At 46.3% G+C, this 24,912-nt stretch overlaps 3 protein-coding genes and 2 long non-coding RNA genes across 7 annotated transcripts; 3 read left to right on the plus strand and 2 right to left on the minus strand.

Moving 5' to 3' along the window:
• The first annotated feature begins 443 nt into the window (after positions 1-443).
• On the plus strand, positions 444-3,049 carry LOC135818867 (uncharacterized). The gene is made up of 4 exons (XM_065332077.1): positions 444-807; positions 1,249-1,400; positions 1,801-2,038; positions 2,508-3,049. The coding sequence occupies exons 1-4, from the start codon at positions 738-740 to the stop codon at positions 2,753-2,755; spliced, it is 708 nt and encodes a 235-aa protein (XP_065188149.1). The 5' UTR covers positions 444-737; the 3' UTR covers positions 2,756-3,049.
• A 201-nt stretch (positions 3,050-3,250) lies between these two features.
• On the plus strand, positions 3,251-6,109 carry LOC135818892 (uncharacterized). The gene is made up of 2 exons (XR_010553806.1): positions 3,251-3,748; positions 5,614-6,109. It is a non-coding gene; the product is annotated as an uncharacterized LOC135818892 (long non-coding RNA).
• Positions 6,110-7,445: 1,336 nt separating this feature from the next.
• Positions 7,446-11,080, minus strand: LOC135806898 (uncharacterized). The gene is made up of 2 exons (XR_010551335.1): positions 10,846-11,080; positions 7,446-8,171 (listed from the first exon to the last, which is right to left on the minus strand). It is a non-coding gene; the product is annotated as an uncharacterized LOC135806898 (long non-coding RNA).
• Positions 11,081-11,546: 466 nt separating this feature from the next.
• Positions 11,547-18,486, plus strand: LOC135818899 (hormone-sensitive lipase-like). Of its 2 annotated transcripts, XM_065332095.1 has the most exons (5): positions 11,547-13,210; positions 13,552-13,635; positions 13,977-14,359; positions 15,752-15,908; positions 17,921-18,486. In XM_065332095.1, exons 1-5 carry the CDS (start codon positions 12,815-12,817, stop codon positions 18,128-18,130), a joined length of 1,230 nt encoding a protein of 409 aa, XP_065188167.1. In that variant the 5' UTR covers positions 11,547-12,814; the 3' UTR covers positions 18,131-18,486. The 2 variants fall into 2 exon arrangements, with proteins under 2 accessions (XP_065188167.1, XP_065188171.1); XM_065332099.1 differs by lacking the exon at positions 13,552-13,635.
• A 189-nt stretch (positions 18,487-18,675) lies between these two features.
• Positions 18,676-23,296, minus strand: LOC135818919 (putative phytanoyl-CoA dioxygenase). Of its 2 annotated transcripts, XM_065332112.1 has the most exons (5): positions 23,087-23,296; positions 21,170-21,259; positions 20,490-20,623; positions 20,000-20,084; positions 18,676-19,530 (listed from the first exon to the last, which is right to left on the minus strand). In XM_065332112.1, the coding sequence occupies exons 3-5, from the start codon at positions 20,591-20,593 to the stop codon at positions 19,417-19,419; spliced, it is 303 nt and encodes a 100-aa protein (XP_065188184.1). In that variant the 5' UTR covers positions 20,594-20,623; positions 21,170-21,259; positions 23,087-23,296; the 3' UTR covers positions 18,676-19,416. The 2 variants fall into 2 exon arrangements, with proteins under 2 accessions (XP_065188184.1, XP_065188178.1); XM_065332106.1 differs by lacking the exons at positions 21,170-21,259; positions 23,087-23,296 and adding an exon at positions 20,720-20,827.
• Between the last annotated feature and the right edge of the window lie 1,616 nt (positions 23,297-24,912).

The following is a 24,912-nucleotide window of genomic DNA, read 5'->3' on the forward strand; positions in this document are numbered from 1 at the left end:
CCATTTTTGGCTGCTTTTCGGACGTACTGTAAATATACAAATTTTCGGCAGCTATTTAATTTCGGCTATATTCGGCACCGAACCAAAACGCCTAAATTAAAACGCCGATGAAATTTTTCACAGCATCTGTTGCACTATACCATGCCCTCTACCTCACGCCGAAAATAAATCGCCGCCGAAATGTCAAAAATCGTGAAGTGCCGAAATTTTGCAGCGCCGAAATTTTGTATATTTACAGTATCCTTTTTCGGACCGGTTTTCGGAAGAGCCTTCAAAAATCGGACAGTTTGGCAGCACTGTGTATGTACTGTCTGTATGTAGCCTAGGCCCTAGGCTAGGCTGCAGTGCGTACTTTACTGGGACGTGGCATATGCCACGCTGGCATTCGAAACGTGGTGGATACCTAAGTCCTTTGCTCAAATCACAATGTCTATAGTATAATTATAAATGAGTCTACTCGCGCCATGGCATGGCGTAGTGTACTGCACTATGTCATGATCTGCTTTGTGGCCCCGGCCCTTGTTTGATAAAATCACTACTGTAAATCGTACTTGTACAGCCGTCGATGGAGCAGGCAATAAATACGTGCGCTGGTTGATAGGGGAGGTAGTTTGGAACGCTCTGGCTGGAGCCACAGCACTAGAGCGAGTAGAGCTAGAGCGGCCCCAACACGTAACCGTCGTTAGTCGTTTAGAGGAAAATTACGGACACACTTTAGTAAGACAAGAATAGACACAATGGGTTCGTCCGTGAGTGCAGTCTGCAAGAGATTTATGAACAAGAAGGAGATGCGTCTAGTGTTCATGGGTACGTTTTGAACTTTTGATCCAGCTGTTGCTCTAGCAATCACATTGACTATGGACGTGTCATGATGTCATTGATGCATGATTGTGTGTCTCGGCTTCATAACTCCTGTACATACTGATACACTGTTCATAGGATACATTAACAGTATCCTGGCACCATGTTCCGTTTTCGTCACAGTGATGCTGACAACTAATTACTTTCCTCCATCCACCATACCCCCACCCCCGGATATTAGCCACACTACTGGCCCAGAGATTATCATAATAAGATGTAGATCTACTCAATGAAATTTCGCGCTTCTTGCCTTTGGCTTTGAAGTATAATTATAAAACAATTGAAACGCACACTTTTGCCGGGTGCATACAGTACCTGCACTGATGTACTTACCTTTGGTCATGACTGTGGTGTCATGTGTTATTCCGGGTGTTCTGAACTGGACAGGTCTTGATGCAGCGGGAAAGACGACTATATTGTACAAGCTGAAGCTGGGAGAAGTGGTCACAACGATTCCAACAATCGGCTTTAATGTGGAAGCAGTGGAGTACAAAAACGTCAGCATCACGTCCTGGGACGTCGGTGGCCGGGATAAGATTGTAAGCAACATTCTGGGCATCTGATGGACCTCCACTGAGAATTACAAGTTCTGTGACAATAATGATAAGAATCCAACACTACCAGCACCCAATGTTGCGTTTGAACTTTGAAGCAGCCGACTTCTAGATGAGACACTGAATGGACAAATGAGTGCACTTGCTGGGGAAATGGGTTTGTGAAATCTGGTCTGTGAAAGTTGCTAGCCATTAACCGGGGGGGGGGGGGGGGGGGGGGGGCATACAGGTGACCTAGAAATGGACGTTGATCACAACCTGCATATTCACTTAGCTCAGAATTCCGGCATGGCAATCAGCTTCATGTGTGACACAACATTCAACGGACCTTTTTCTTTGCAACTTGTCATTTCTATGTGTGTTTCCCACCAACCATTATCACCAGCGTCCGCTGCGGAGACACTATTACCAGAATACCGATGCACTAGTGTTCGTTGTGGATAGCAATGATAGAGAGAGATTGGAGTATGCTCGCGAGGAGCTGCATGACACATTGGGTGAAGATCAGTTGAAGGATGCTACTGTATTGGTGTTCGCCAACAAGCAGGACTTGCCGAATGCCATGAGCAAGGATGAAGTTGTTGATGGACTGGGACTCAAGGAGCTCAGGAGCAGGCAGTGGGGTAAGCAATATTTTGCACGATTAGCCCCCCCCCCCCCTCTCTCTCTCTCTCTCTCTCTCTCTTTCATTTTGTCTTTCTCTGTCGCTCTATCCCGAAAGGTACAGTAATGTGTTGTGATAGATGGCATTGCAGCACAGTCTTTTCCTTATAGTCGGCGAATCTGGCATCACATTTATCCTGTGTAAAGAACTACATTTCCCGATGGATAGAATACTAGTATGTTAGCGTGTTGAGTTTCGTGTTTGGCCTTTCAGGATCGTTGCTCAAAAGTGTAACTTTGTGTTCTTGATGTACAGTAAAACCTGGTTTAGGTGACCACCCCACGGTCGGTGCATGCAAAAGCAGTCGTTAAAGCCAGGTGGTCTTTAGAGCCAGGTCTCACACATTCGTGGCTTATCGGATTGTGTTCATATAAGTGCTTGATTGTACTTCCACGTACATGTATGCTTTCTTTCCACCCTTGGTGCAGCTGCGTTTGGTTGTACTGCAACGGCTGGTGATGGTCTATATGAGGGGTTGGAGTGGCTTACCAGTGCACTGGCTAGTAGCGAGGTACAGAAGGCGGTCACAGAACCAGTGTCGCAAACAGTAACGGACGCCAAAGGCCTTTCAAGCAGTCTTCTCTCGCCAGTGTCACATTGGTTCAAGCAATTTAAAAGCAATAATGACTGGTTTTCTCAGATATCTACCACTACTGCTGTCAGCAACTCCAATTAAACCTCGCTAGCAGCGTATTCGTTTTGTACTGAGGCTGGTGTAAATGGCACTCACCTCAAGATAATTAGTGTGAGTTTTGCCAACGTCTCACTATAGTTCTTGCTTTTTGTGTATTTGTAATTTTAACTGCTTTGCTGAAATGGAATCAGGCATAGTCCTGCACCCATGTATATATGAACTTGACCACCAGGCTTTACTATAAATACTACACGTGTTCATCTCATGCTTTAAACCCATGGTGTTGCCCTGCAGTTGGCAGATCCAGACCACCTGAATGATAGCTGACAGTACCAGTACTTACTGGGTCCCGTGTACCTTTTTTCAGTTCCAGTCTCTCATAAATTAATCATAATCAAGTTCTTTTTGAGGCCATTGTGCACGCATGGTCATGTGTATACGCGAAGGACTAAAGGGACGCTGGTCTAGGAGTGCGGCAGTTTTTGCGCCATGGCAACGAGGAGTGCGCGCACGCGACTCCACGAGGTATATTATGCTCCGCAGGCCGCGAAAGAGAGCCCGTTACCTGGACCCCTACTCGCGCGGGTAGAGCGAAACTGAGCACCCTGGGATGCGAGCAGCTTTTTAGTACTCCCGGGTCCAAAATCTCACCACCAGGCCGGGATGATCAAAACGTCTGCCGGGTCTGCAGCCTACAAACGTGGATCTGCCGACACTGTGCTGTCGACGACATGTCCGGCAAGGCACCTCCTTGCGTGAAAGCAAGGAACGCTTTTTTTTTAGAAAGGAAGCTTCTTCTCCAAAATTTAAAATTTTTGAAAATTATTCCTTCTGAAAATATCATCGCGTTCTTGACCTCGAAGCTGACTGCTGAATGCGATTAGGAAAGAAGATTCCTGAAGATACACCAGACTGATTCTGGCAAGCCGTCTGTCGTCTAGATATGCAGTTGTTCGTCATGCATGGTCAGCAATCTTCCTCGTTCGTCCTTTCGTTTTCCTGACCACGATGATGACAAGCAGCTCTCATGCTCAGGTTAGTGCTGTACTTGTATGTCTGGGCACACAACACATCTGAGATTCACCCACTGACGTTATCGAACTGAAGAATGCAGCAAGGGTTCCTCGGATTCTCTTGATTTCGGAACAAATTTCCTTCACTTTCACCCTCTCAGTCTCTTCCCCATGCCCTCCATGCATGCACAATCGAGTTTGCATTTCAAATGTTGTTTTTACTTTGGCAGTGCGTTCGATAACGTTAGGACAGTCTAAGTTAGGTGTTCTTCTCTTCAGGCTTATTGGACGTGTACAAATTCTAAAAAAATAGCTTCCATATGCTAAACGCAGATCCCTGTGAATACGGTTCTGCTGGGCAATGATGTTTACACCAATCTACACTCTATGCTGTCACAGCATCCACAACTGATCCTCTCTCTCTGAATTAACTATTTGATAAAGCCAATCTTTAAATCGCTGTTGCATAGGATCTCGGGTGGGAAGAAGCGATGAATCGATACATGGCATTGTGAAGAAAAGAAGAACAAATTCACATTGCACGTGAGACTCGGTTAGAAAGACTGAGTTTCTGCATTCATAAGAATGTCACACCCCGGGGATCATGATAAAGAAAACATATGTCGTGAAAATGACTGAAAGAACCAAAGAAGTATTTGATCTTCCAGCCAGCTTAGCCTGGTACTACCATACTAGCAGTGCTACCAAGTACCAGCCCTCCATATTTTCTGTATTTGTACGGAAAATCACTCCTTGTGCGCACTACAGAAATTGAGCAAATGGTATAGAAAATCGGAGAGGATCAATCAGCTGTGTAGAAGCATTGCAAGTGTAAGCTGAGTGATGAATAGTCTTGTACCAAAGCGAGTGCATGCCGTACCACAACAACATGTACATGTAGCACAAAAATAATAATGTCGTGAGTGCAAGTCACACATGTTTTACACTACCAAATGCAGCCACCGACATGCATGTGCGTGTCAAAAAACATTACAGTGCAAGTATGCATGCAATGTACACGGCAGTACGCAAAACACTGCAAGATACGGAAAATCAGAAGTCTGAGTACGCAAAACAGACTCAATTGGTGGGCAGCTCTGTACTGGCCTGTACGGAGGGAGTGAATCTCAATGTGTGCAATGCACGCACTTTGGCCGACAGTGAAAACTATGCAAGTCGTGTTGGTTTGCAGGATGAATGTGAGTCCTTTTAGACAAGCGCCTTAGTGGAGTAGCCCACCGAAAGAAGAGTACTTGACACCGCGAAGTGGAGTCTGCGCATACAACAGTGAGGGGGTAAAATTAGCTATGACTGATTCTGCATGTGTTCTGCATGTGTGTCACATTACACTAGCAGATAGGCACACCTGTTGTTCCAAAAAGATGCTTATGTCAGTGTCTGAATATGTCGTGTACCAGGTAATATTGTTGCCAGGATCTCACGGTGAGAGTCAGACTTGAATATGATATCAATAGATTATAAATATCATACATCACCATGTACCACCCAAAGTATAATAGCCGAAGGACCCGTTTGTGTGGTGGTGTATGATTTCGTGAGCAAGATGAAGTGGCTACAGATGTGTCTTATATAACACCCTAAGAAAAGATCATCAATTCTGGGGAAAGTGATTCTGGTAGCATGTTGTATCCAGTGTGGCATGACAAAGACTCCCTCGATTTAGCCTGTGGAGAATCCGTAAATACATAAATACAATACATACAGGCATCGCAACCTTCGGATTATATGCTCTTTTGCTTGCCTCCTGGAGTGTGGTTGTACCTTGGTTCACTGTATTAGAATAATAGTAGACTTTGTTTTTCGAATTCGTTTCTATAACATTAGGTTTCTTTCTGTTGCTGCTATGTCTTTTCATGTGTTTTACAGGATTGCCATCTGTTGATGAATACCACTCTGAGGCACTCTCACGAGCGAAGGTGTTTGAAAATCCATGTCGGAATGATGGTCATGTTGGCCTAAAGGTGCATTACATTGCCGATACTCGCCACCTCCACCCTGGAACATGTTCAATTTCTGTTTCTCGTATGGAAGGACCGAACAGGTTGTTTTCCTGTCTCAGTGGACCACTCAAGACTGAACAGCACTGATGGAAGAAGATTTGCCGTGAATCTCGTTCACATAATCAGCCTGTTTAATTGCTGTACTGAGGTGACTGCTTCATAACAATGACCATGCAGCATTAATTTTGGATAGTATTGCAGTGCCCCTAAAATTGGAGAATATCGAATTTCTCTGATAGCATTGTGATTCATTTGTGAATAAACATCACTACTCTTTTTGAGTAGCATAGCAATGACAGAGTTGGTTTAATGTATGACAAAATGGAGCCGCTTTTTAACTTAAACCTGTACTATAATCAGTACCGCCGGAAGCAGTTTTTGATTGGTCCGGTAGTTTCATGGCGGGTACACACGTCCTCCACGGTAGGAAACGTTTGTTGGTGGCCAACAAGTTGGTCTGGTGATAACCTGACCAACCAGACCGGCGGGCCTGATAATTGTGGGGCTCATGAGCAGCTCAAGTACTTAGTATGGTTTTGGACATGTCCCCAGTTAACCAATGAGAATAACCGGAAAACAAGGGGGGCTTTAGATACCGGGCTGACTTAACAAGAGGCAGGATAAGCGCGTTACCAAGAGTACATGTACTCTTGGCGTTACGGGTTGAGCTTGTCGAAAACCAATTGTACTTCATTATGTGTGAAGGGGTTTTATGAAGAAATATTTTATGAACCAGTGTACAGAGATGGTGCTTATGACGAAAGGAGAGAGGAGAAGTGTGTGAAAGTCGATAAAGGGCATCCGAAGGAACACATCGATCCTTGTTGTAAAGAATATTAAGTATAAATCTATGGTTGAAACCTACTTCCCCAAGCGTTCTCTGTTAAGTATAAATCTATGGTTGAACCCGACTTCCCCAAGCGTTCTCTGAGGGGACCGAGGTCTACTCTATCAGTTCATGTATTCTGTGAAGTGACATGACCATTCGTGGGGACCTTGCTCATAACTGCAAAAGTCCTCGTCTGATTTTTCCGCATCAATTGAACGTTATACATGTGCATGTAGTGAAAGCCACATGCAAAAGGCTGTTCCATGGCACTCATCTGCCACCAAGCTCTGGGTTCATTGGCTGAAAATATTCTTCGGCACAGTAAAGTCGTGCGCCCAAGAACGTGGAAGCCTACAGAACATCCAACCTGGAATACTAAGAACACCACAGCCCAAAATTAAGAATTGCGGTGTAGGTTTGTGCTGTTGTCAAACACCGGGATTGTTATGTTGCACATGTATCTGAGCTTTACCACTACATACACGTCTGTCTTTACACAATTACCAATCTGCAGACAGCATGCTGTTTCGTCCTTTAGTTACTAATGGACTCATCAATGCAGCACAGAGAAAATGAGGCAGGTGAATGTCCTAGGCTAGAGAGCATCAAATACAGGTATAGAATCATGCCTTGCAGATCTCGTTACGGCCCCTTCGATGCATGTCTGAACATTAGATGGCTGTGTAGCTTCAGTTATCTCAGAATATGTACTATTTATCCAGCAGCAACAACGTTGGTCACACAACTATTCACTATAATGAGTATGCGTTGGAACACTTTACCCCGAGTCATACTATAGCAGTGTATGCCATGCATGGGTTTACCTCACACACTGAATTTCATAATTTGACATCCAAATCACAGAAGAGTGGTGTTCCAAACTTTACGTAATTGCACTCCATGTCCTGCGAGCTACAGTAGAATACTTCAATAGAAAATTTCTTATAGCACGTTCTTAGAAACAAATCGTATAGGTTCGAGGCTGTCAACCCAGAAATTTGTGATTTCACAGCCATAGATGTTACCAGTCAGGTCACTGTATACAGTAGGTATGCAGAAGAAAATACTAGTAACTCTTTGTGGAAGAGCTGTGCCAAAATGTGTACAGTACAGTAAATTAATAAAAAATGAGAAAAGCAGTGACAAGGCTGTGCATGATGTAGATCTACTCGTACCAGTAAGTACAGTGCACCAGTGAAATTGTTGGTGTAGTACCGGTATACTACTATAATTATGGCATGGCCCATGCCACTACAATCTATTTGCAGTGGGCCGCAGTAGGCCAGTGCAACAGAAAGCATTTCAGAAGCTGTGTGCAATGTTAACATCTATGACATACAAGTAAACTGCCATATAGCACAATCGATTACTCTCAGCCCACATAAGTACAATGTAGGCCAATCAGTAGTATAGATACATAGAGCACACTCTACATCATACATAGTCGGCACCAAATCTATGTTGTCGATGTACTTTGCAATGATGACATGATGGCAAGCGTGCTTGATTCATCATAATATTGCCTTGTACTTGGTTGGAAGTTAGTTGTAAGTTCAGTGGTCGAGGTAAGCAGAGCTGCTCCAGCTTTCAGAATCCTGCATGAAAAAGGCAGAAAGCAAATGTAGGTATAATAGTAGCAAGCTGATGTAAAGAGCCTGTCTTTCAATGCAATAATTCTATCCACTGCATGGACAGACCTGGTGCTTCATTCACCTCTGTTTCTTGCTTTCTCAGAAAACCTACTTCCTCCTTCAGCCATCTAGCTCATGATATACATTAATTTTTCTTTATGCCTTTTCAGCCGTGGTCGACTTTCGCCCCTCCTGTTTGATTGGCAATTGCAGTCAACCTGGGGAATACTGACCCTCGATTGTGAATGAGAAAAGTGTCGCTATTCGCATTGTTGTTACTCGTGAGGTTGGAAGTATGCAATCAAATGTTCACTAGATCTGAAGATTGTGTCGTTATTTGCGAGTTGTTTTGTAAACCCGAGGTAGATTATTCACAAGGTTGATTGTACATGCTATGGGATGTACAATAACTAACCAAACAATAATGGTGTAACAATGATTTGAGTCCATATCCAATTGGATGAACCTAGAGTGCATGATCCATTCCAGAAAGGCGACTTCAGTGAGTCTTGAATTGTCAGCAGCATCATACTTCCATCGAGCTTTTTTTCTTTTTCGAAACGACCCTCTCTTTTCAATTCGAACGAAGGTCAACATACGATTATGGCAGGCATGCACGCACTGATCTTCACTGTATACATGTGCATGTATACTGTACTGTAGTCTGTGCAGTCAACTAGTCGTGTTCCACTTGGCTTACGGTAAGTATCACTACAAGTGCATAGTAGCCCCCCCCCCCCCCCACCCCGGGGAGTGCGCGTGAACGGCAACTGTGAACTGGTAAAAGAATTATTCGACACCTTCGTTCGTTTCGATGGAGAAGGTTCATCTGGCAAATTGAGGCCTTCGTTTCACTCCTAGCCCCAGGAGCGAAATTTTCACTCCTTGGCTGCCTGTTTGAGCCGTCCTTGTGGAAGGGTTGATTTATGCATGCCCGCATATACATGTAGACCTTATTCAATAAACGTCACAATCACGTGAACCAGGGTCCCGGGAACCAGGGAGCGGCAAGAGACCTGCACTCAGTGCACAGTGGACTCGGCGTGGGAACATAGGAGTAGAAAAATACCGGTATTTTACTACTCCCTTGTACGAACTGGGCCTTTCTTGCCACTCGTTTCACGTACGCGTGCCCCAGCTTACAACAAATCCCTGGAGGCGAGTCCAAAAATCACGTTATCGAATAAGGTCTATAGAAACACAGATCACGTAGAACTACCCCATCCGGGGTCACAACTCACAACGTTTTGGGTACTTAGGTATCATGTCGTCTCCCCAGGTGCTATGAATCCCTGATGCACATGTATCTACATATACAATGTAACCGTAACTCTACCAATATTGCGGACGATGACCCTCCCCCCCCCCCCCCGGCAAACAGAAAGTCGCTATGTCCTGGCCGAGTTTATCTTTTAATTAAATGGTTTTCTCGGTTGGGATTTCATACCTGACAACCATCCCGATTTGGCCGGGACCGTCCCGATATCGAGGGCGGTAATAGTAGGGATATCAGCGAACGCACTGCGCAGCCCATCTGCGCAGGTCAGCCTGGCCCATCTACGCGCGGCCGACAAGAAAACTCATGAACACTTTCATTTTTTTGCAAAATAAATCGTGCGAAGAAGATGCACGGAATGGCTGAAAACTAGGCTGAGGAATAGTAGCATCCAGAGACTCTCAAACAAATTCATGGTCAATCGCTTCTGACAATGGCAGCGAAGACATCAGGGAGCTGATTGCAGCAACTCTCTACCAAGCGCGATGCTGGTTACTCACCAGGGCAGGGCGCTTCCATCGCGCAAGAAATGGCCGCGAGCGAGAAATGGAAGTCCGATTTTGGAACGATCCAACCAGGGAAATTCCTTGAAAATTGGCCTGAACACCTCTCATACTGGTGTTTCACGATGTGCAAACTTTCAGAGAAATCGACCGGGGAGAACGTGGTGAGTTCGTGGGTCCTCGAGTATCGCGTATGATTTGAATGGTCGCGGGGACAGAAGAACAGTAATTTTACGACTCCCAGCGGTGCAAACAGACCGCGGCCATGTTTTCTCTGTCGGCCGCGATCACGTTCAAAAAATCGATGACGCAATGCATGCGCAGAGGCCTGCGCAGTGCGTTCGCTGACATCCCTAGTAATAGGCACCCAAAAGTGCACTAGTTCCATGCCTCACCGCGAGCTTCTTTTGTATACATTTTCATGCCTAGGTATGTCATTGGATCTCAGGTTTGCAAAGGTTGGCAGGTATGGGATTTGTAGAGTGACCAGTTTTGACTATTGCCACCTGCTGTGCAGAAGTGTCATTCCTACATCCTGGCTGCAAACGTACCCCCCCCCCCCCCCCCCCCACACACACACACACCACCACCAACAATGTTCGATCCTATTTACAGGACCTCACTCTATATGAAAGTGTAGCAGAGGCACTGCCAAAGTATAAAAAACAGCAATTGAAATGCAAGCTGCATTGTGCATGCATGGAGGGCATGGGGAAGAGACTGAGAGGGTGAAAGTGAAGGAAATTTGTTCCGAAATCAAGAGAATCCGAGGAACCCTTGCTGCATTCTTCAGTTCGATAACGTCAGTGGGTGAATCTCAGATGTGTTGTGTGCCCAGACATACAAGTGCAGCACTAACCTGAGCATGAGAGCTGCTTGTCATCATCGTGGTCAGGAAAACGAAAGGATGAACGAGGAAGATTGCTGACCATGCATGACGAACAACTGCATATCTAGACAACAGACGGCTTGCCAGAATCAGTCTGGTGTATCTTCAGGAATCTTCTTTCCTAATCGCATTCAGCAGTCAGCTTCGAGGTCAAGAACGCGATGATATTTTCAGAAGGAATAATTTTCAAAAATTTTAAATTTTGGAGAAGAAGCTTCCTTTCTAAAAAAAAAGCGTTCCTTGCTTTCACGCAAGGAGGTGCCTTGCCGGACATGTCGTCGACAGCACAGTGTCGGCAGATCCACGTTTGTAGGCTGCAGACCCGGCAGACGTTTTGATCATCCCGGCCTGGTGGTGAGATTTTGGACCCGGGAGTACTAAAAAGCTGCTCGCATCCCAGGGTGCTCAGTTTCGCTCCACCCGCGCGAGTAGGAGTCCAGGTAACGGGCTCTCTTTCGCGGCCTGCCGAGCATAATATACCTCACTCCACAGCCACCAGCGCAAAGCGTTGTAGGCTGCGGAACGCCGGCAGGGAGAGCGAATGAGACACTTCGCCGTGACCCAGGTAGTAGTTCGTACAGTGCAGCACGAGTACTTGCAGTAGACTCTATTTTTTTCGCGCATCTTTTTCTGGAGAAAGCGAAAAACATAGGAAAGCGATGCTGCTTGCTGAATGAACAAGACGATGGATTAGTTCCTGAAAGTCACTCTACTTGGATTGATAATGATTTTGTTGAGGAGCGGTTTGAATTCGTTACTTTTCACGACAGCCTGACGCCAGCCTGACTTCTGGCTTGCAGTAGAGCTCTCCTTCCGATCCTGTCAATGGTCTCAGATTTGAAAGAAAAATACTCGAACAGTGATATCTATACATCGCTTGTGGAAGGAATGGGCGAGTGCTGGCAATCACTCAGTCTTCGCAAGTAGAGAATGTCCCTGCTGATTACCAGCTGAGAGACAGCTATTCTGTGCTGTGAAACGAAGGGACGATTCTTGAAGTGGAAGAACAATCGTACATGTACTAGATGTGCTGATCTACTTGTATGCAATGTCACCCACAGTGTGTACAAACCTGTAGGCTAAAGCCGGTGTTACACTGGGGTTTTCTGGATCTTCAAAGCACCAGAAGTAGTATGTGTACTATTGAAAGCGCCCATTCCGTCTTGGAGGTGTGCATCACATTGACATTGTGCATGCGGTCTTTTACTAGTACATGTGTTTGGTCAGAGTCTCATCTCTGTGTGTGTCTGTCTCTCTGTTTGCTTGTGTGTCGGTGTGTGTGTGTGCGCGTGCGCGCGCATATGTGCTTATGTGTCTTCATGTGTGAGCAGTGTGTACTTTGAATGTGCCGTGTCGTGCACAACTGTTTTGTGTGTGTATGAGCTTGCAATTGCCTTGCATGCGCTTTGAACATGTGTTCATGTACGTGCTCCGCAGGACTTGTGATTTTGCCTGACCTTTGAAACCAATTGGACTGCCTGCCCTGGCAAGGGACTCTTATTGCCTAGCTTCTTGTTATGGCGGCATCAACAGTAGCACGTAACGCCACCTGACCTGTCGTTGCTTCACAGCTGCTGCTTTCTCACTCCCGCTGTATCAGTTCGGCGTATTGCCCAGCTGCACCGTGTAGCCGTGTTGTGAAACAGCATACCGGTGCTCCCTGCTCAGTAGCTGTTGTCAGTACCAGGAACTTGGTGAGTGTAGCGGACACAGGTAGTGGCGAGTACACTGCGTCGCTGGTGACACACCGTCACTGGAAATGCCCCGCGTCACGCAGTGCAGCGCGTCACTATTCCGCTCCACCACGTGTCACAAACGCAGCGTTGCAAGGGCTGCTAGCGCAAGTGCAGCGTCTCCAGCATGCTAGCAGGAACAGCGCAGCAACAGTGGCGGAGCACTGAGCCCGGAGCAGAGGTCCCGATTGGCTTCCGCTTGTCATATGCTGTGCGCTGCGATCGGGTCGTTGCTCAGCACCATCCCTTACTTGCTGCAGCAATGTTCCCGCTACAATACTTACCCGGGTGTAGCCAGCAACGGACTGCGATCTGGTGTATCCATATTCTCCACGTGTACATTGGTGCTTGATGACATCATCAAGTCACTGCTTACCTCATCGAATACTAGGAGAGATTTCGCACAGGCTGTGTCAGCACTTGAAGAACATTCAGAGCTGCTCAGGGATCACGCGCAGCTTTTTAAAGTCATTTACGCTGTCGTGCAAGTGGACAAGACTGGCGACCTGATCGTTGATCATACTCAGTTTCCGGACGACTTTCTGGACACTGCTGAGAGTATGGAGCGGAGAAGCTTCTATGGACGGTGCCTCGGCCTTCATGTAAGTCACTGTGAGAAGTAAGGTGACATTTGTATGTGTGCTCCGCGACCGTAGAGTACAATAGCTGTCCGTGGTCTTTTAAATATTCCTACCCGATCCCCCTTTGGTGCGTCCATGGAGATATAAAGCCGAGACCTCTGGTCGGCGGAGCTTAATGGGCCCCACCACCACACTCCATTATTCGCCCCATTGTCTGGAGATAATGTGGATTTTGTAGAGAGAAAAAAGAAGAAAAAAACATCCGAGTTTCAAAACAAACAAACAAAAGTTTTAGCATGCCATGTGCGATTGACGTTGACGATTTGTTCTGTACCATGCTCAACACTCTCTTTTTGCTGCAGAGTGCCAGCTCTGAGCCTTCTAAGGCAGTCATCATTCACTTCCATGGTGGAGGGTTTCTGGCGCAAACGTCACAGTCACATGTGGTAGGTCATTGGAAACAAATGGGTGTGCTTTGCTGCCATGCTCCATCCATTTCTCCGCTGCCCTAGCCAATAAAAAGATACTGTGTCATGTGTGTAACACGGATGTGCACCAGGTTTTCATTTGGCCCCATATACAATAGTACAGTATTGCTCCATGACATCCAGTCGCGTCACTCAAGTACGTGCCGGGCGTTGCGCAGCCCTAGACCTGCGAACACTGGGCTGCGAAATGGTGCACGGCGCAAACTTGACTCACGCGACCGAATTTCATTGAGCAGCACTGTACATAATATTAGTATACCCTATGCATGTGTCTTCCTTGTGGTGTATTGTTCATGCAGAGCTATCTAAGCCACTGGGCCAACCAGCTCAACGTTCCCGTGGCGTCCGTTGACTACATGACGGCCCCCGAGCACCCGTACCCACGTGCCGTCAACGACTGTTTCTACGCGTACGCCTGGGTGCTGAGGAACGCCACCGGCCTGGGTACCACTGCCGAGAAAGTCATCCTGGCCGGCGACTCGGCTGGAGGTAACTTTGTCTTCGGAGTGGCATTCCTCGCTGCGCAGTACCAGCTTCGGAAGCCGTGTCTGGTTCTGGGCGCGTACCCTGCTCTGAAATTCTCACTGGATCTGTCACCGGCACGCTGCCTAAGCGTAATGGATCCGCTGTTACCCATTGGAACGCTGCGGGCATGTTTGAATGCGTACCGGGGGAGTGGCAGGTGAGATACCAGTTCTTCTTTTCCTTGGAAATTTCACTGTACAGTGCATTCCTGGGATTAGCACATTAGAATTGGCAAACGTGTTCATCTTTGGATAGTGACAGCTGATAAGAGGTGCATAGACTGTCACTCCAAGTAAAAATTCCTTCGGTGCAAATAGGATTGCCCATTTCACAATATATACCCTTACCTTGTAATGTGAACAGTCGGCGTGGAGACAGTAACTTTTAAAACTATAGCTAACGTGGTTGCGGTATTGGTGTGTGACAAGCGAGGTGGCATGAAATAAAAGTTAGGCTTCAACATTAAATACCCAGGGTCTAACACCCTTTTCTCCTTTCATCGGGTGTGGAGTGCTGTTTCGACGACCCTGCGTATCCTTTCCCAGACCTCATGTGTGAAGTACCTCACCTGTGAATCATTGAGGTGGATGTCCCCTACTGGCCCTAGAGGTACGCTCAGGGAGTACGTAAATACCGGTGTTTTTCTACTCCCTGATACGTTCTACTGAAGTTTGACTGTATGCGACGTAGTGACAATGATAGGCGTTACATTACTTTGTCCACGCCAACGTAGGCACCTTCTCTGGGAGGTTGCTCAGTTCACCCAATGTGAGAGCTGTTCGCACAATATGGGACGGAATTGGCTGTAGGCTGCAGTCTCCCTCTGCGTGCGTGTGTGTGTGTGTTTGTGTGTCCACGTGTACTACGGTGAAACTACACCAAGTCACGTTCTTAGCACATCGACAATCAACTTTCACACTTCATGTCTTGTGCTTATGCAATGTGAAAGAACCTACAGTGCTGCTCAATGAAATCCAGTCGAGTCACTCACGTACGTACTGGGTGTTGCACTAGACCTGCGAACATTGGGCTGCGAAATGGTGCAAGGCGCAAACTTGACTCACGCGACCGGAATTCATTGAGCAGCACTGTACTTTAAAGTGCTTTGCTGTGACTTTGTCACTTTCTGGTTAGCTGTGATTTTGTCACTTTCTGGGTAGCTGTGTATGCTGTGCACAACCGGATTTCATTGAGCAGCATTGTATGGTTTTGTCACTTTCTGGGTAGCTGTGTGCACATCACCTCAAGCTTTGATTTTCATCACCTGGAATTGAAACAAAACTGCGTCGCTTCCTTTGTCTTGCTTTCTTTATCTGATGCAACGTTGGTGATGGATGAGGACAGAGAGCTCTGTGACTAGAGGCAGGTGTTTGGTGGACGTGGACCGTGTGACTTGCCTTTGCCCTTGCTATAGTCTCCTTAAAGTCATCGGAATCCACTCTCTCAGTCTCTCTGTGCTCGCACTGCTAGGCTATGCTGTGGATGCACTCCGCAACGCTGATTGCTCCGTGAGTACCAGTTCATGGTGTTCTTCTCTTGTCCTGTCCAGCACGCCAGAGTATCACCCGAACACCGGTCACCTGTCACAGCTGCAGTCGGGCATCCACCACTGTCATGCCACCATTCTGAATGCTTCGCCGGCTTACCTCTCTCCACTGCTGGCCAGTGATGAGATGCTGCACAGCTTACCATCGGTTGCATTGCTGGTAAGCCACTATAGCACACATGGCAGTACGGTATGAGCTATGCATTCACATACCAGTAGCTGAGGAGTGCTAATTCCGTACTTATAGTATTGACAAGCTAGCCTATTGATCAGGAACTGTCCGCAAATACACCCCTGTCCAAAACTCTTTCGAGAAGGAACCTTTCCGATGCCCCGGAAAACCCAAGCACTGCTATACCACACGTAGGTGTGTGAATTGTGACTAGATGCAATAGTCATGTACATGTAACTAAGTTAGGCAACCTTACAACATGTGCAATGTTGGAAGTGTGTTTCACCAAAAAGGAGACCAAGAGTAGAGAGTCTTCTGTGTAGTCTCTACATGTGACATGATGAGCATGTAAACAACCTAATGCACATGTACGTACTTCACAGGATCTTTTGGAGCCACAGAGTCAGAGGTCAGCAATGTTGTGACAGGCCGTGCCCTGTAGCTGGGTGTGATGTACAGTCAGACCTCGCTTATCCGGATCCCTCGCGACCCGGAAGAAAATAGCTGGCTACAGATTTACAGCATACGTGATGCATCCAATGTAACCGGTGTTCGGTTATCCAGTTCCCTCGCCTATCCGGATATTTTTGTGGAAAACGGATGTGTGCGGTTAAGCGAGGTCTGACTGTACTGTTAGCATTTTCAAGCCTTACTGATCAATGCAAGGAGCAGTCTGTGTGTAATGAGTAGCTATGTATGGAGCAGCTAGGCTGTGTGTAATGAGTAGCTGGCCATGTGAGTTCCATAGAAAATCGATTGTGCCTGAGACATGTTGCGTGTCTGGGAAGGGGTGTTAATAGAGAGGTTAAGCTTTACGTGACACGAAAGTTCAGCTCGCGTGTTGGAAAACAACGCGAGTGACCTGCAGCTCACGTCGAAATTTGAAGGTTTACGCCTAATTTGACGTGATATTGCGCATCACGTCAGAAATAACGTGCAGCTTAACCTCTCTAATAGTCAGTCATGTGAAGTGTGTACAGAGCACCTTAGTAAGCACATATAGATCATCTACATGTATGTGCTTGACCCTGCTAGGAATGGGAAGGTGGGTTACTAGCACCCCTTCCACAGAGAGTAGTGTGCAGTATGAGCTGATAGAACTTCCATGACAGCGACCTCCATTGGAGAAGGACCCCTGCTGTCTAGTGGAAGAGTTGCCTGAGGCTCAGCCGTACTTCTTATCGGTATCTTTGAGTACAAGAACATTTCAACATGCTACATTATTGTGCTCCTTTGTGGGTGTTCAAGTAAGAAAGCTATGTTTCTTTGCCGATAGATTTCTTCGTGCTATGGGTCATCTCTTACTCTGTGTGTGTGTGTGTGTGTGTGTGTGTGTGTGTGTGTGCCAGCTAGTTCAGTTGGTGGGTACACTTATGCCTGATTGTGTTGGGTATGTTGCCAACGGGCTCAGCTGCTTGAAGGTGTAATGTTGTACTTGCCACCTTTGTTGGTTCCAGGGTTCATATACTTTCTATTTGAAGTATACATACCTGTTAACCATGGACTGCTTCTGGCTAGATTAACTCTTGTGTAATCGATGGTGCTAGTGATGTCTAAATCAGATCCAGCCTGATTTAGCCACCCGCACTAGTAGCAAGTATTACCTCCACTGGGGGCAGGGGTAACTGCAGTTGGATCCCAGGACGGATACCCTGATGCCGTCAATCCTTTTTCTGCACCTTGTCCACACCCACTTACTGAGGTGTGGTGAGCCCATAAGTGGGATCGTTTTCAAGTCCACCCAGAGTTTTGGGGATTTCAGGGGGTGTCGGCCGTTGGGCGGTTCAATAACCAATTGAGTCATCTTTCCAAGATTCCTTTACAGTCTCTCTCCCCTCTCCCGGGGAGACCCACGTGACCACTTTTGGCAGTGAGCAACAAGTACAAGTACAGGTGTGTGTGTGTGCGTGTGTGTGCATGTCTCTCTCTCTCTCTCTCTCTCTCACACACACTCTCTCTCTCTCCCTCTCTCTCTCCATCCGTTCTGTTGTACCTTTCAGCCAAGTTCATTTAACCCCCTCTTGGATGATTCCATCGTCATGGCGCGTCGTCTGCACGCACTCGGCAAGGATGTGACACTACGCCCATTCGACGGAATATCCCATGGCTTCCTCAACTTCCACGCAGTCAGCCGCTTGGCGCAGCAAGCCACCAACGTGTGCATTGAGTTGATGGACGCAGCAATCAAGCAACACGACCAAGATGTTTAGTCGTGATACAAGTAGTGCCTATTGCAGTACGAGATGTCACCACTCATGCGTTCTCAGTGCAGCACCGGACATTTGCCCATTGGCACTCATTTTACGAGTATTGAACTATTTTTTTAAATACTTAAGTAAGGTCCATAATTAGTTTTATTCCCGTAGCTATGCAGAAGACGTTACTGAAGACGTTACTTCAGTAACGTCTGGCGCTAGCCAGGGTCCACACAGCTTTAATTTGGTGTTTGTGTCACGCCTGGCGCTATCCCGTATCTGTCCCGAACCGTACCATCAAACACAGCTGGCCACATACAGCTGGCCGCAATATTCGAATAGGGCTTTCAAACGCAAGATCATAACGTGAAGCAACTTGGAAGAATGAGTATGAATGCGGAGTGTATGGGGGAATGCATGCAGGGCGACAGTGCGGGTTCGAATCCCAGGTAATGCCCGAAAAAAATAGGAGAAAAATTTATAACATCCCTTTTCTTTTTTTGCCGTCATCAAGGCGGTAGACGGTGTCGTATTACCCTCGACCGTACCTATCCTGACCGTACCGTACAATCAAAAACGGCTGGCCACAATGCATATTCAAATAGGGCTTTCAAATACAAGATCATAACGTGAAGCAACTTGGAAGAATTAGTATGTATGCGAAGTGTATCGGGGGATGCATGCAGGGCGATAGTGCGGGTTCGAATCCCAGGTTTAATATGTCTAAAAACAAAAAAGTAGAAACTTATAAGAATTTATAACATCCCTATGCTTTTTTTTGTCTAGGTCATCAAGGCAAAAAAGCATAGCGTAGGGCCCTGAGCTTCCAAGCTCTCTCGTTACCAAGCATCAAGTTGAAGTGGTTTGGACATGTTGCAAGGCATCAGGATAGCTACTCCCACTATTTCTTGGATGGAATAGTGCCTGGTTCTTGGCTGCATGTAGTCTAGCCTATTTTGCACTAGCGTGACCCATGCTACCGGCATACCGACAGCTCCTAAACAAAAAATAATGCGGTGCCCACGTTATTGTTGATATAAATATGACTGTGGCTAGTAGGGTAGTGATCAACACAGTAAAGAAATATACACCAGTTCTATGTGCGATAGTGCAGATCTGATACTTGCTGGATATAACATTGGAGGTTAGCGTCAATATGCACTTGGAACACTAGGGACAGGCCAGCCGTCTAGATGACTACATTATCATACTCCCATCAGAGGGTGTACATGATTTAAACATACACACATAAAACGAGGCACTCAACTGTGAATGTACAAAGAGCCATGCGAACACGTAGTCTATGTCTTTTTCTTAGCCTTGGCGCGGGGCACCTTCGTGTCCGCGGATGCCCAGGCCTTGAGGGCACACAGCTTCTTGCCCAGGTCAGTCAAGTCGACACCAGCTAGTTCAACCTACAAGTACACCGTGTAAACACAGAGATAACACTGTGTTACATGTGTGTATCAAGACTCGCTGACTGAAGACTCACGAATCATGCATGCTCATATCACACGTGCGCATGCGAGACAGGAGACAGTTTGGGGAATGTCATCACACAGGAAAACAATACTAGCACATCGTTACACCACTGGCACTATGATAGGCATGTGACGTCACCCGGATGATGTGGATACATGAATGCAAGGGTATCCGGGATGTGAATACAAGAACACAGACAACAGCACAATAAGCACACAGCTACAGGAAACAACGCGAGGGGCAGTACCCAGAGCACACACAGGGAAGCAAACAATCACATGATCCGCTAGGCAGCAGCAGGACAACAAAACAGCCTAAGGACTACGAGATCTCGTATACTTAGCAGCAGGACAGACACATCCATTACTGGTCACATCAGCCGGCGGAGCACCCGCAACATACCTTGTCCTTGATAAGCTGTCCACGATTCTTAGCTCGTTCTGAGTGGAGGTTGATGGATGGGAACATCTTTACAAATTGAACATACCTGCAGAGGACATTGTAGGTCCACAAGAACTTGTCATAACACGAACCCACACATAGCCTAGAGGGATGATCCTTTCCCACCAACGACTACTATTCAAGACTTCAAGTACCATAGTACAATACATGTCAGTAGCCTATAGCGATAAGCAGCCCATAATTAAGTTCTCCGTATTCCAGGAGGGTCTAGATGCTGCTAGATATCCGGAGAGCATCATCTACTCATGTACCGTAGAGCAGAGCTTTATCATAGATATCAGTCTGGTTGGTGAGAACTGAGTAGGCGGGAAAGCACCTAGTACAAACCACTGCATCAAACTTTAAAACAAATACGGACACACACACACGAGCGCACACTCATACACACACGCACACGAATACTCATATACGTAGCAGTGTTCTGACGTACCTTGCTCGCGTGCTGTTGTTGGGCCGACTGCCGTGCGCCACACGCTGGTCCCAGATGAGTAAGCTGCCAGCACGCATGGGTACTCTCTGGGGCTGTTTGTACATGGGATCATGGCCATGCACAGGTATAAAGTTCTACAAAGAGAACACAGAGATCACAGGTAACAACCAACCATTTGAATGGTAAAGTAGTCGTTGTTGATGAAATCCAGCCAAATAAAACATCAGTACCCCGCAGCAGTACACAGACAACTGTCCCTGTGGGCAACAACTGTATGGTCCTGACCCTAGTTGAGCATGATACGGCTGGATTTTGCTGGACATGGCAGTAGTTTTAAAAAGCAGCACAGTCCTGGAGAAGGTTGCAGGAGAAAACAAGTAGCTGAAGAGAGAGTTTTTTTTGCAGATTTAGATTTATATTGCTCCAGGAATGGTCAAGGGTGAACAAGGGTCTTGTCAACTGCACAAAGGTGTTGTTTGTTGCTCGGACCGCGGTCACGTTCTCAGTACTGAATATCACACCAGCCTTGTCGCGCTATACATTGTGCCGTGGTGGTCACAGGTGAACGCGTTGGAGTGTCGCTTCTCAACAGAGCCTACAAAACAAAGTCAAGGCGAGTGTGCCGTTATCACCGTTTGCATGAAGCCTCAGATGTCCAGGAGTGATTCTTAGTTTCTTACCTTGCCCTTGGCTCAGCTCCAAGTTTTCCTGTTTCTGTAGTTACGTCATGACCAGTATGGCACTCAGCTGTGGGGTAGCTAAGGATGAACCTAGTAGGGTGCAGAAAAAAAACACATATACATCATACATTAAAAATCCGGTTTGCATCAGCTGTGGATTTTTCAACTCCCATCCTCCCAGTCCCTGCAGAGAAACGAACGGAACTTTGGTATAATTAGTCTGATGTGATATTGAGTCGCGTGATATTGCAAGATAACACACAAAATGTAACCCATTGAGTGCCAGATTAGATAACATTCATATCACTTATGTAACATGGACAAATGTGGGCACAAGTTATGCGATTGAGTCTACCAACTAAGCCAGATTTTGAAGAGTCGGACGTGCACAATCCAGCACAAAACTGACAAGGCGCACGGAGACATTCCACGGCATGAAAGTGCCTTGTGCCCACATTTTTCCATGTTACAATTTTTTCTTGGCTCACCGTCTGAGTTCCAATCTCTTATGTGTTGAGTTATAGTATTCTTGAATTGTGTTCAGTTTATCATCATTATAATAAGGTCGAGCATTGAAACGATTGTTTTCAGAATCAGAATATTCTTTGAAATGCTGATAAGTAGTTGATACATGTGGATAACACAAGTGGTCATTTGTAGAGGTTATTCTTCTGGCAACTTTTTATTTCGCCATTTGTTTGGATAATGAACCTACCGCTCGCACAGACTGAGCTCACACAACTTCTCAGCTTCAAGGGCAGTCGTAACTGACTTCTTTAGTTTCTCCAGCTGGGTGTTGTGTCCTCCACCTTGTTTCATGCTGTCAAACTAACAACATGTATGAACTATAACAAGGTTTATCTAATACTAGTATTGTACTAGTATTGGGTTTGTACAGTCTATATCCAGCCCACTGATAATGGTGCAGAGCCACTCCGTTTTATGTGTCTATCAGCACTGCTTGTTGTACTGTTGTGCATTATCATACTACTACGCATTCGTTCCTCATGTTGTATTCACGTCTGATGCGCGTAGTCGCGTACACTGCTTTCATTCCTCATGTTGTATTCACGTCTGGATGCGCGTAGTCGCGTACACTGCTTTCACTTCTCATGTTGTATTCACGTCTGATGCGCGTAGTCGCGTACACTGCTTTCGCGCAATCTTTTGATTTGAATGTTTCTTGAATCTCCGCTTCTGCTTCGAGAGAGGCAGAACTTTCCTTTGTACTGCAAGATGATTTCGATCAGAGTCAGAGTAAAACATTATAATACAGTCTTCTAAAACAACGAGTCGTGTGCTATCCGGAGGCATGTTCGAGTAAGAACAGGGTTATATAATAGTACTTATCTGTATCAGAGGGTCCCGGGCATCATACAGGCGTAGGAATAGGGCCTTTGTAAATAGCTGCCGTTCTTTGCCAGTACGGTAATGTTTCTGTGGGCTCTTTTACCTAGGGTTTTTGTCTCTTTTTTGTGTTCCAATTGATTTTTACTTTATATTTTTGTGTTTAATACTAACATTCATGCATTTTTATGACTTGGGGCTCCCCGCGTGCTAGAGTGTACGTGAAGTGTGTGGGTACAGTGAGGGCTGCGTCCCACCCGCCTGCGTGGATTCACAGGAAGTGTAAGTTACGAAGTCTGAAGAAAATGTTGAACAGTCTCTGCTGGGATGACGACTACACCATAGCTCAGTGGTTAGAGCATCGCTGGCTTCAAGCGAAGGTCCCTGGTTCGAGTCCAGGTGGTGACAGTCATTTTTGTTCAGACTTTTCCTGTTTGTCTCTTTCCCTCAAACTAGTGAAGATTCATGCATTTAAATTGATTTTTGTACTTCAAAGTAGTTTACTGAATTTGAATTTGTTTGATATGTGCAATTCATTTTTCCCGCACAAGAGGCTTTACTAGTACTTACCTGCGGAGGCATTGGTTGTGAGAGTTACCACCCCACCCTCGCAGTTTGGCGCTGCATCCCCTCTGAGATGAACGGCTGCTGAAAATGTTATTGCGTCTGCGTTGTTGTGACTGCTTTTGCTACGCTGCCTGCTCTTCTTGGCATTGCTGCTGCTACGAGTACGAGTTCGTACTGCAGTCTTCTGTCTTGGCAATTACTGCACTAATAAAATAATAATTATTGAAGTAATACGCGGAAAACGAAAACGAAAGGACGAACGAAGAAGATTGCTGACCATGACGAACAACAGTGCATATCCAGACGACAGACGGCTTGCCAGAATCAGTCTGGTGCATCTTCAGGAATCCTAATCGCATTCAGCAGTCAGCTTCGAGGTCAAGTTTCAGAAGGAATAATTTTAATTTTTTTTTAAAATTTTGGAGAAGAAGCTTCCTTTCTAAAAAAAAGCGTTCCTTGCTGTCAAGCAAGGTGCCTACACAATGTGTAGGGCTCCCTGGTCGGGAGTACTAACAGCTGCTCGCATCCCATGGTGCTCAGTTTCGCTCTATCCGATCGAGTAACTTTTTACCTCCTGTAGCTCAAGACCAGGGAGCCCTACACATACCGGTATGTGTAGGGCTCCCTGGTCAAGACTGCACTCGTACTGGGTCACGGCCAAGTGTCTCACTCGCTGTCCCGCCGCAAGTCTGCAGCGCTTTGCGCTGGTGGCTCTCGCGTGCGCGCACTCCTCGTTGCCATGGCGCGCGTGCGCGCACTCCTCGTTGCCATGGCGCAAAAACTGCCGCACTCCTAGACCAGCGTCCCTTTAGTCCTTCGCCATGTACATGTACTGTATATCACCTTATTTTCGGTGTAGTAAAATTTCGGTAAAAGCCAACCCCTGACCTTTCGGTGTAAGGATAAATTCGGTATGCATGGCACCAAAAAAAAAAAAAAAAAAAAAAAAAAAAAAAAAAACCGCTCTTGCACTAATAAGTAATATCTCCGCCAAGGCCAAAAGGCTCCACATATGCATACATGTTATGTATGTACAATGTACTACCGGTATACCAGTATACAAGTAAGTTACAACTACACATGTAGTTGATTTTTTTAATTTGACAGTGATTTTCATGATTTTTACATATTTTGGTATTTCGGAAAATTTAGGTGTAATGTTAAATTAGGTGATCCAGGACCAGTACCGAAGTTACCGAAATTTAAATTACACCGAAATAAAGGTGTTATACAGTATACTGGTTTGTATGCATTCATGTCAGGCGATAGAGCGGCCCTCATTTGCATGCTTTGACGGGTCCGGGTCTCTGGTCACAAGTTCACATGTGCCTTTTATGCCGCCCTGCTCGGCCTGCTGTGCCTTTTATGCCGCCCTGCTCGGCCTGCTGTGCTTTATGTTGCCCTGCTGTTATAAGACGCAGGTGCCTTTCCCTTTCGGCTAGTCTTCAGTAGTCTTCTTCTTTAGTAGTTAGCAGGGAGTCGTACTCAAACTAGGGAGGTGACACGGCACAGAAATCCGTGTCACAGGGGTTGACTCGCACCCTTGACCCCTCGTTGTTATTTTTGGAATAGTTCAGTCCAGTCCAGTCCGAAAGGTCATACTCGGATCGACTCGCCTTCTGTACTTCACCTCCAAGCGTGCCGCATGGGTGTCTAGTTTTTGAAATTAATGAGGCAGCACATTTCGTTTACAGCCCATCACTCGCCAGTATTCTTTGAAAGACTACCAGCAATTTGTTTACCTCCTGCCATGTCCGAACTAATTGATAGCAGTGATGGCAACAGCAGCAGTTATGAGACGGCGTGTAGTGTTACGGTAACTGTTCAGA

The sequence above is a fragment of the Sycon ciliatum genome, chromosome 1 (assembly GCF_964019385.1).
Source record: "Sycon ciliatum chromosome 1, ocSycCili1.1, whole genome shotgun sequence".
Lineage (NCBI taxonomy): Eukaryota > Metazoa > Porifera > Calcarea > Leucosolenida > Sycettidae > Sycon > Sycon ciliatum.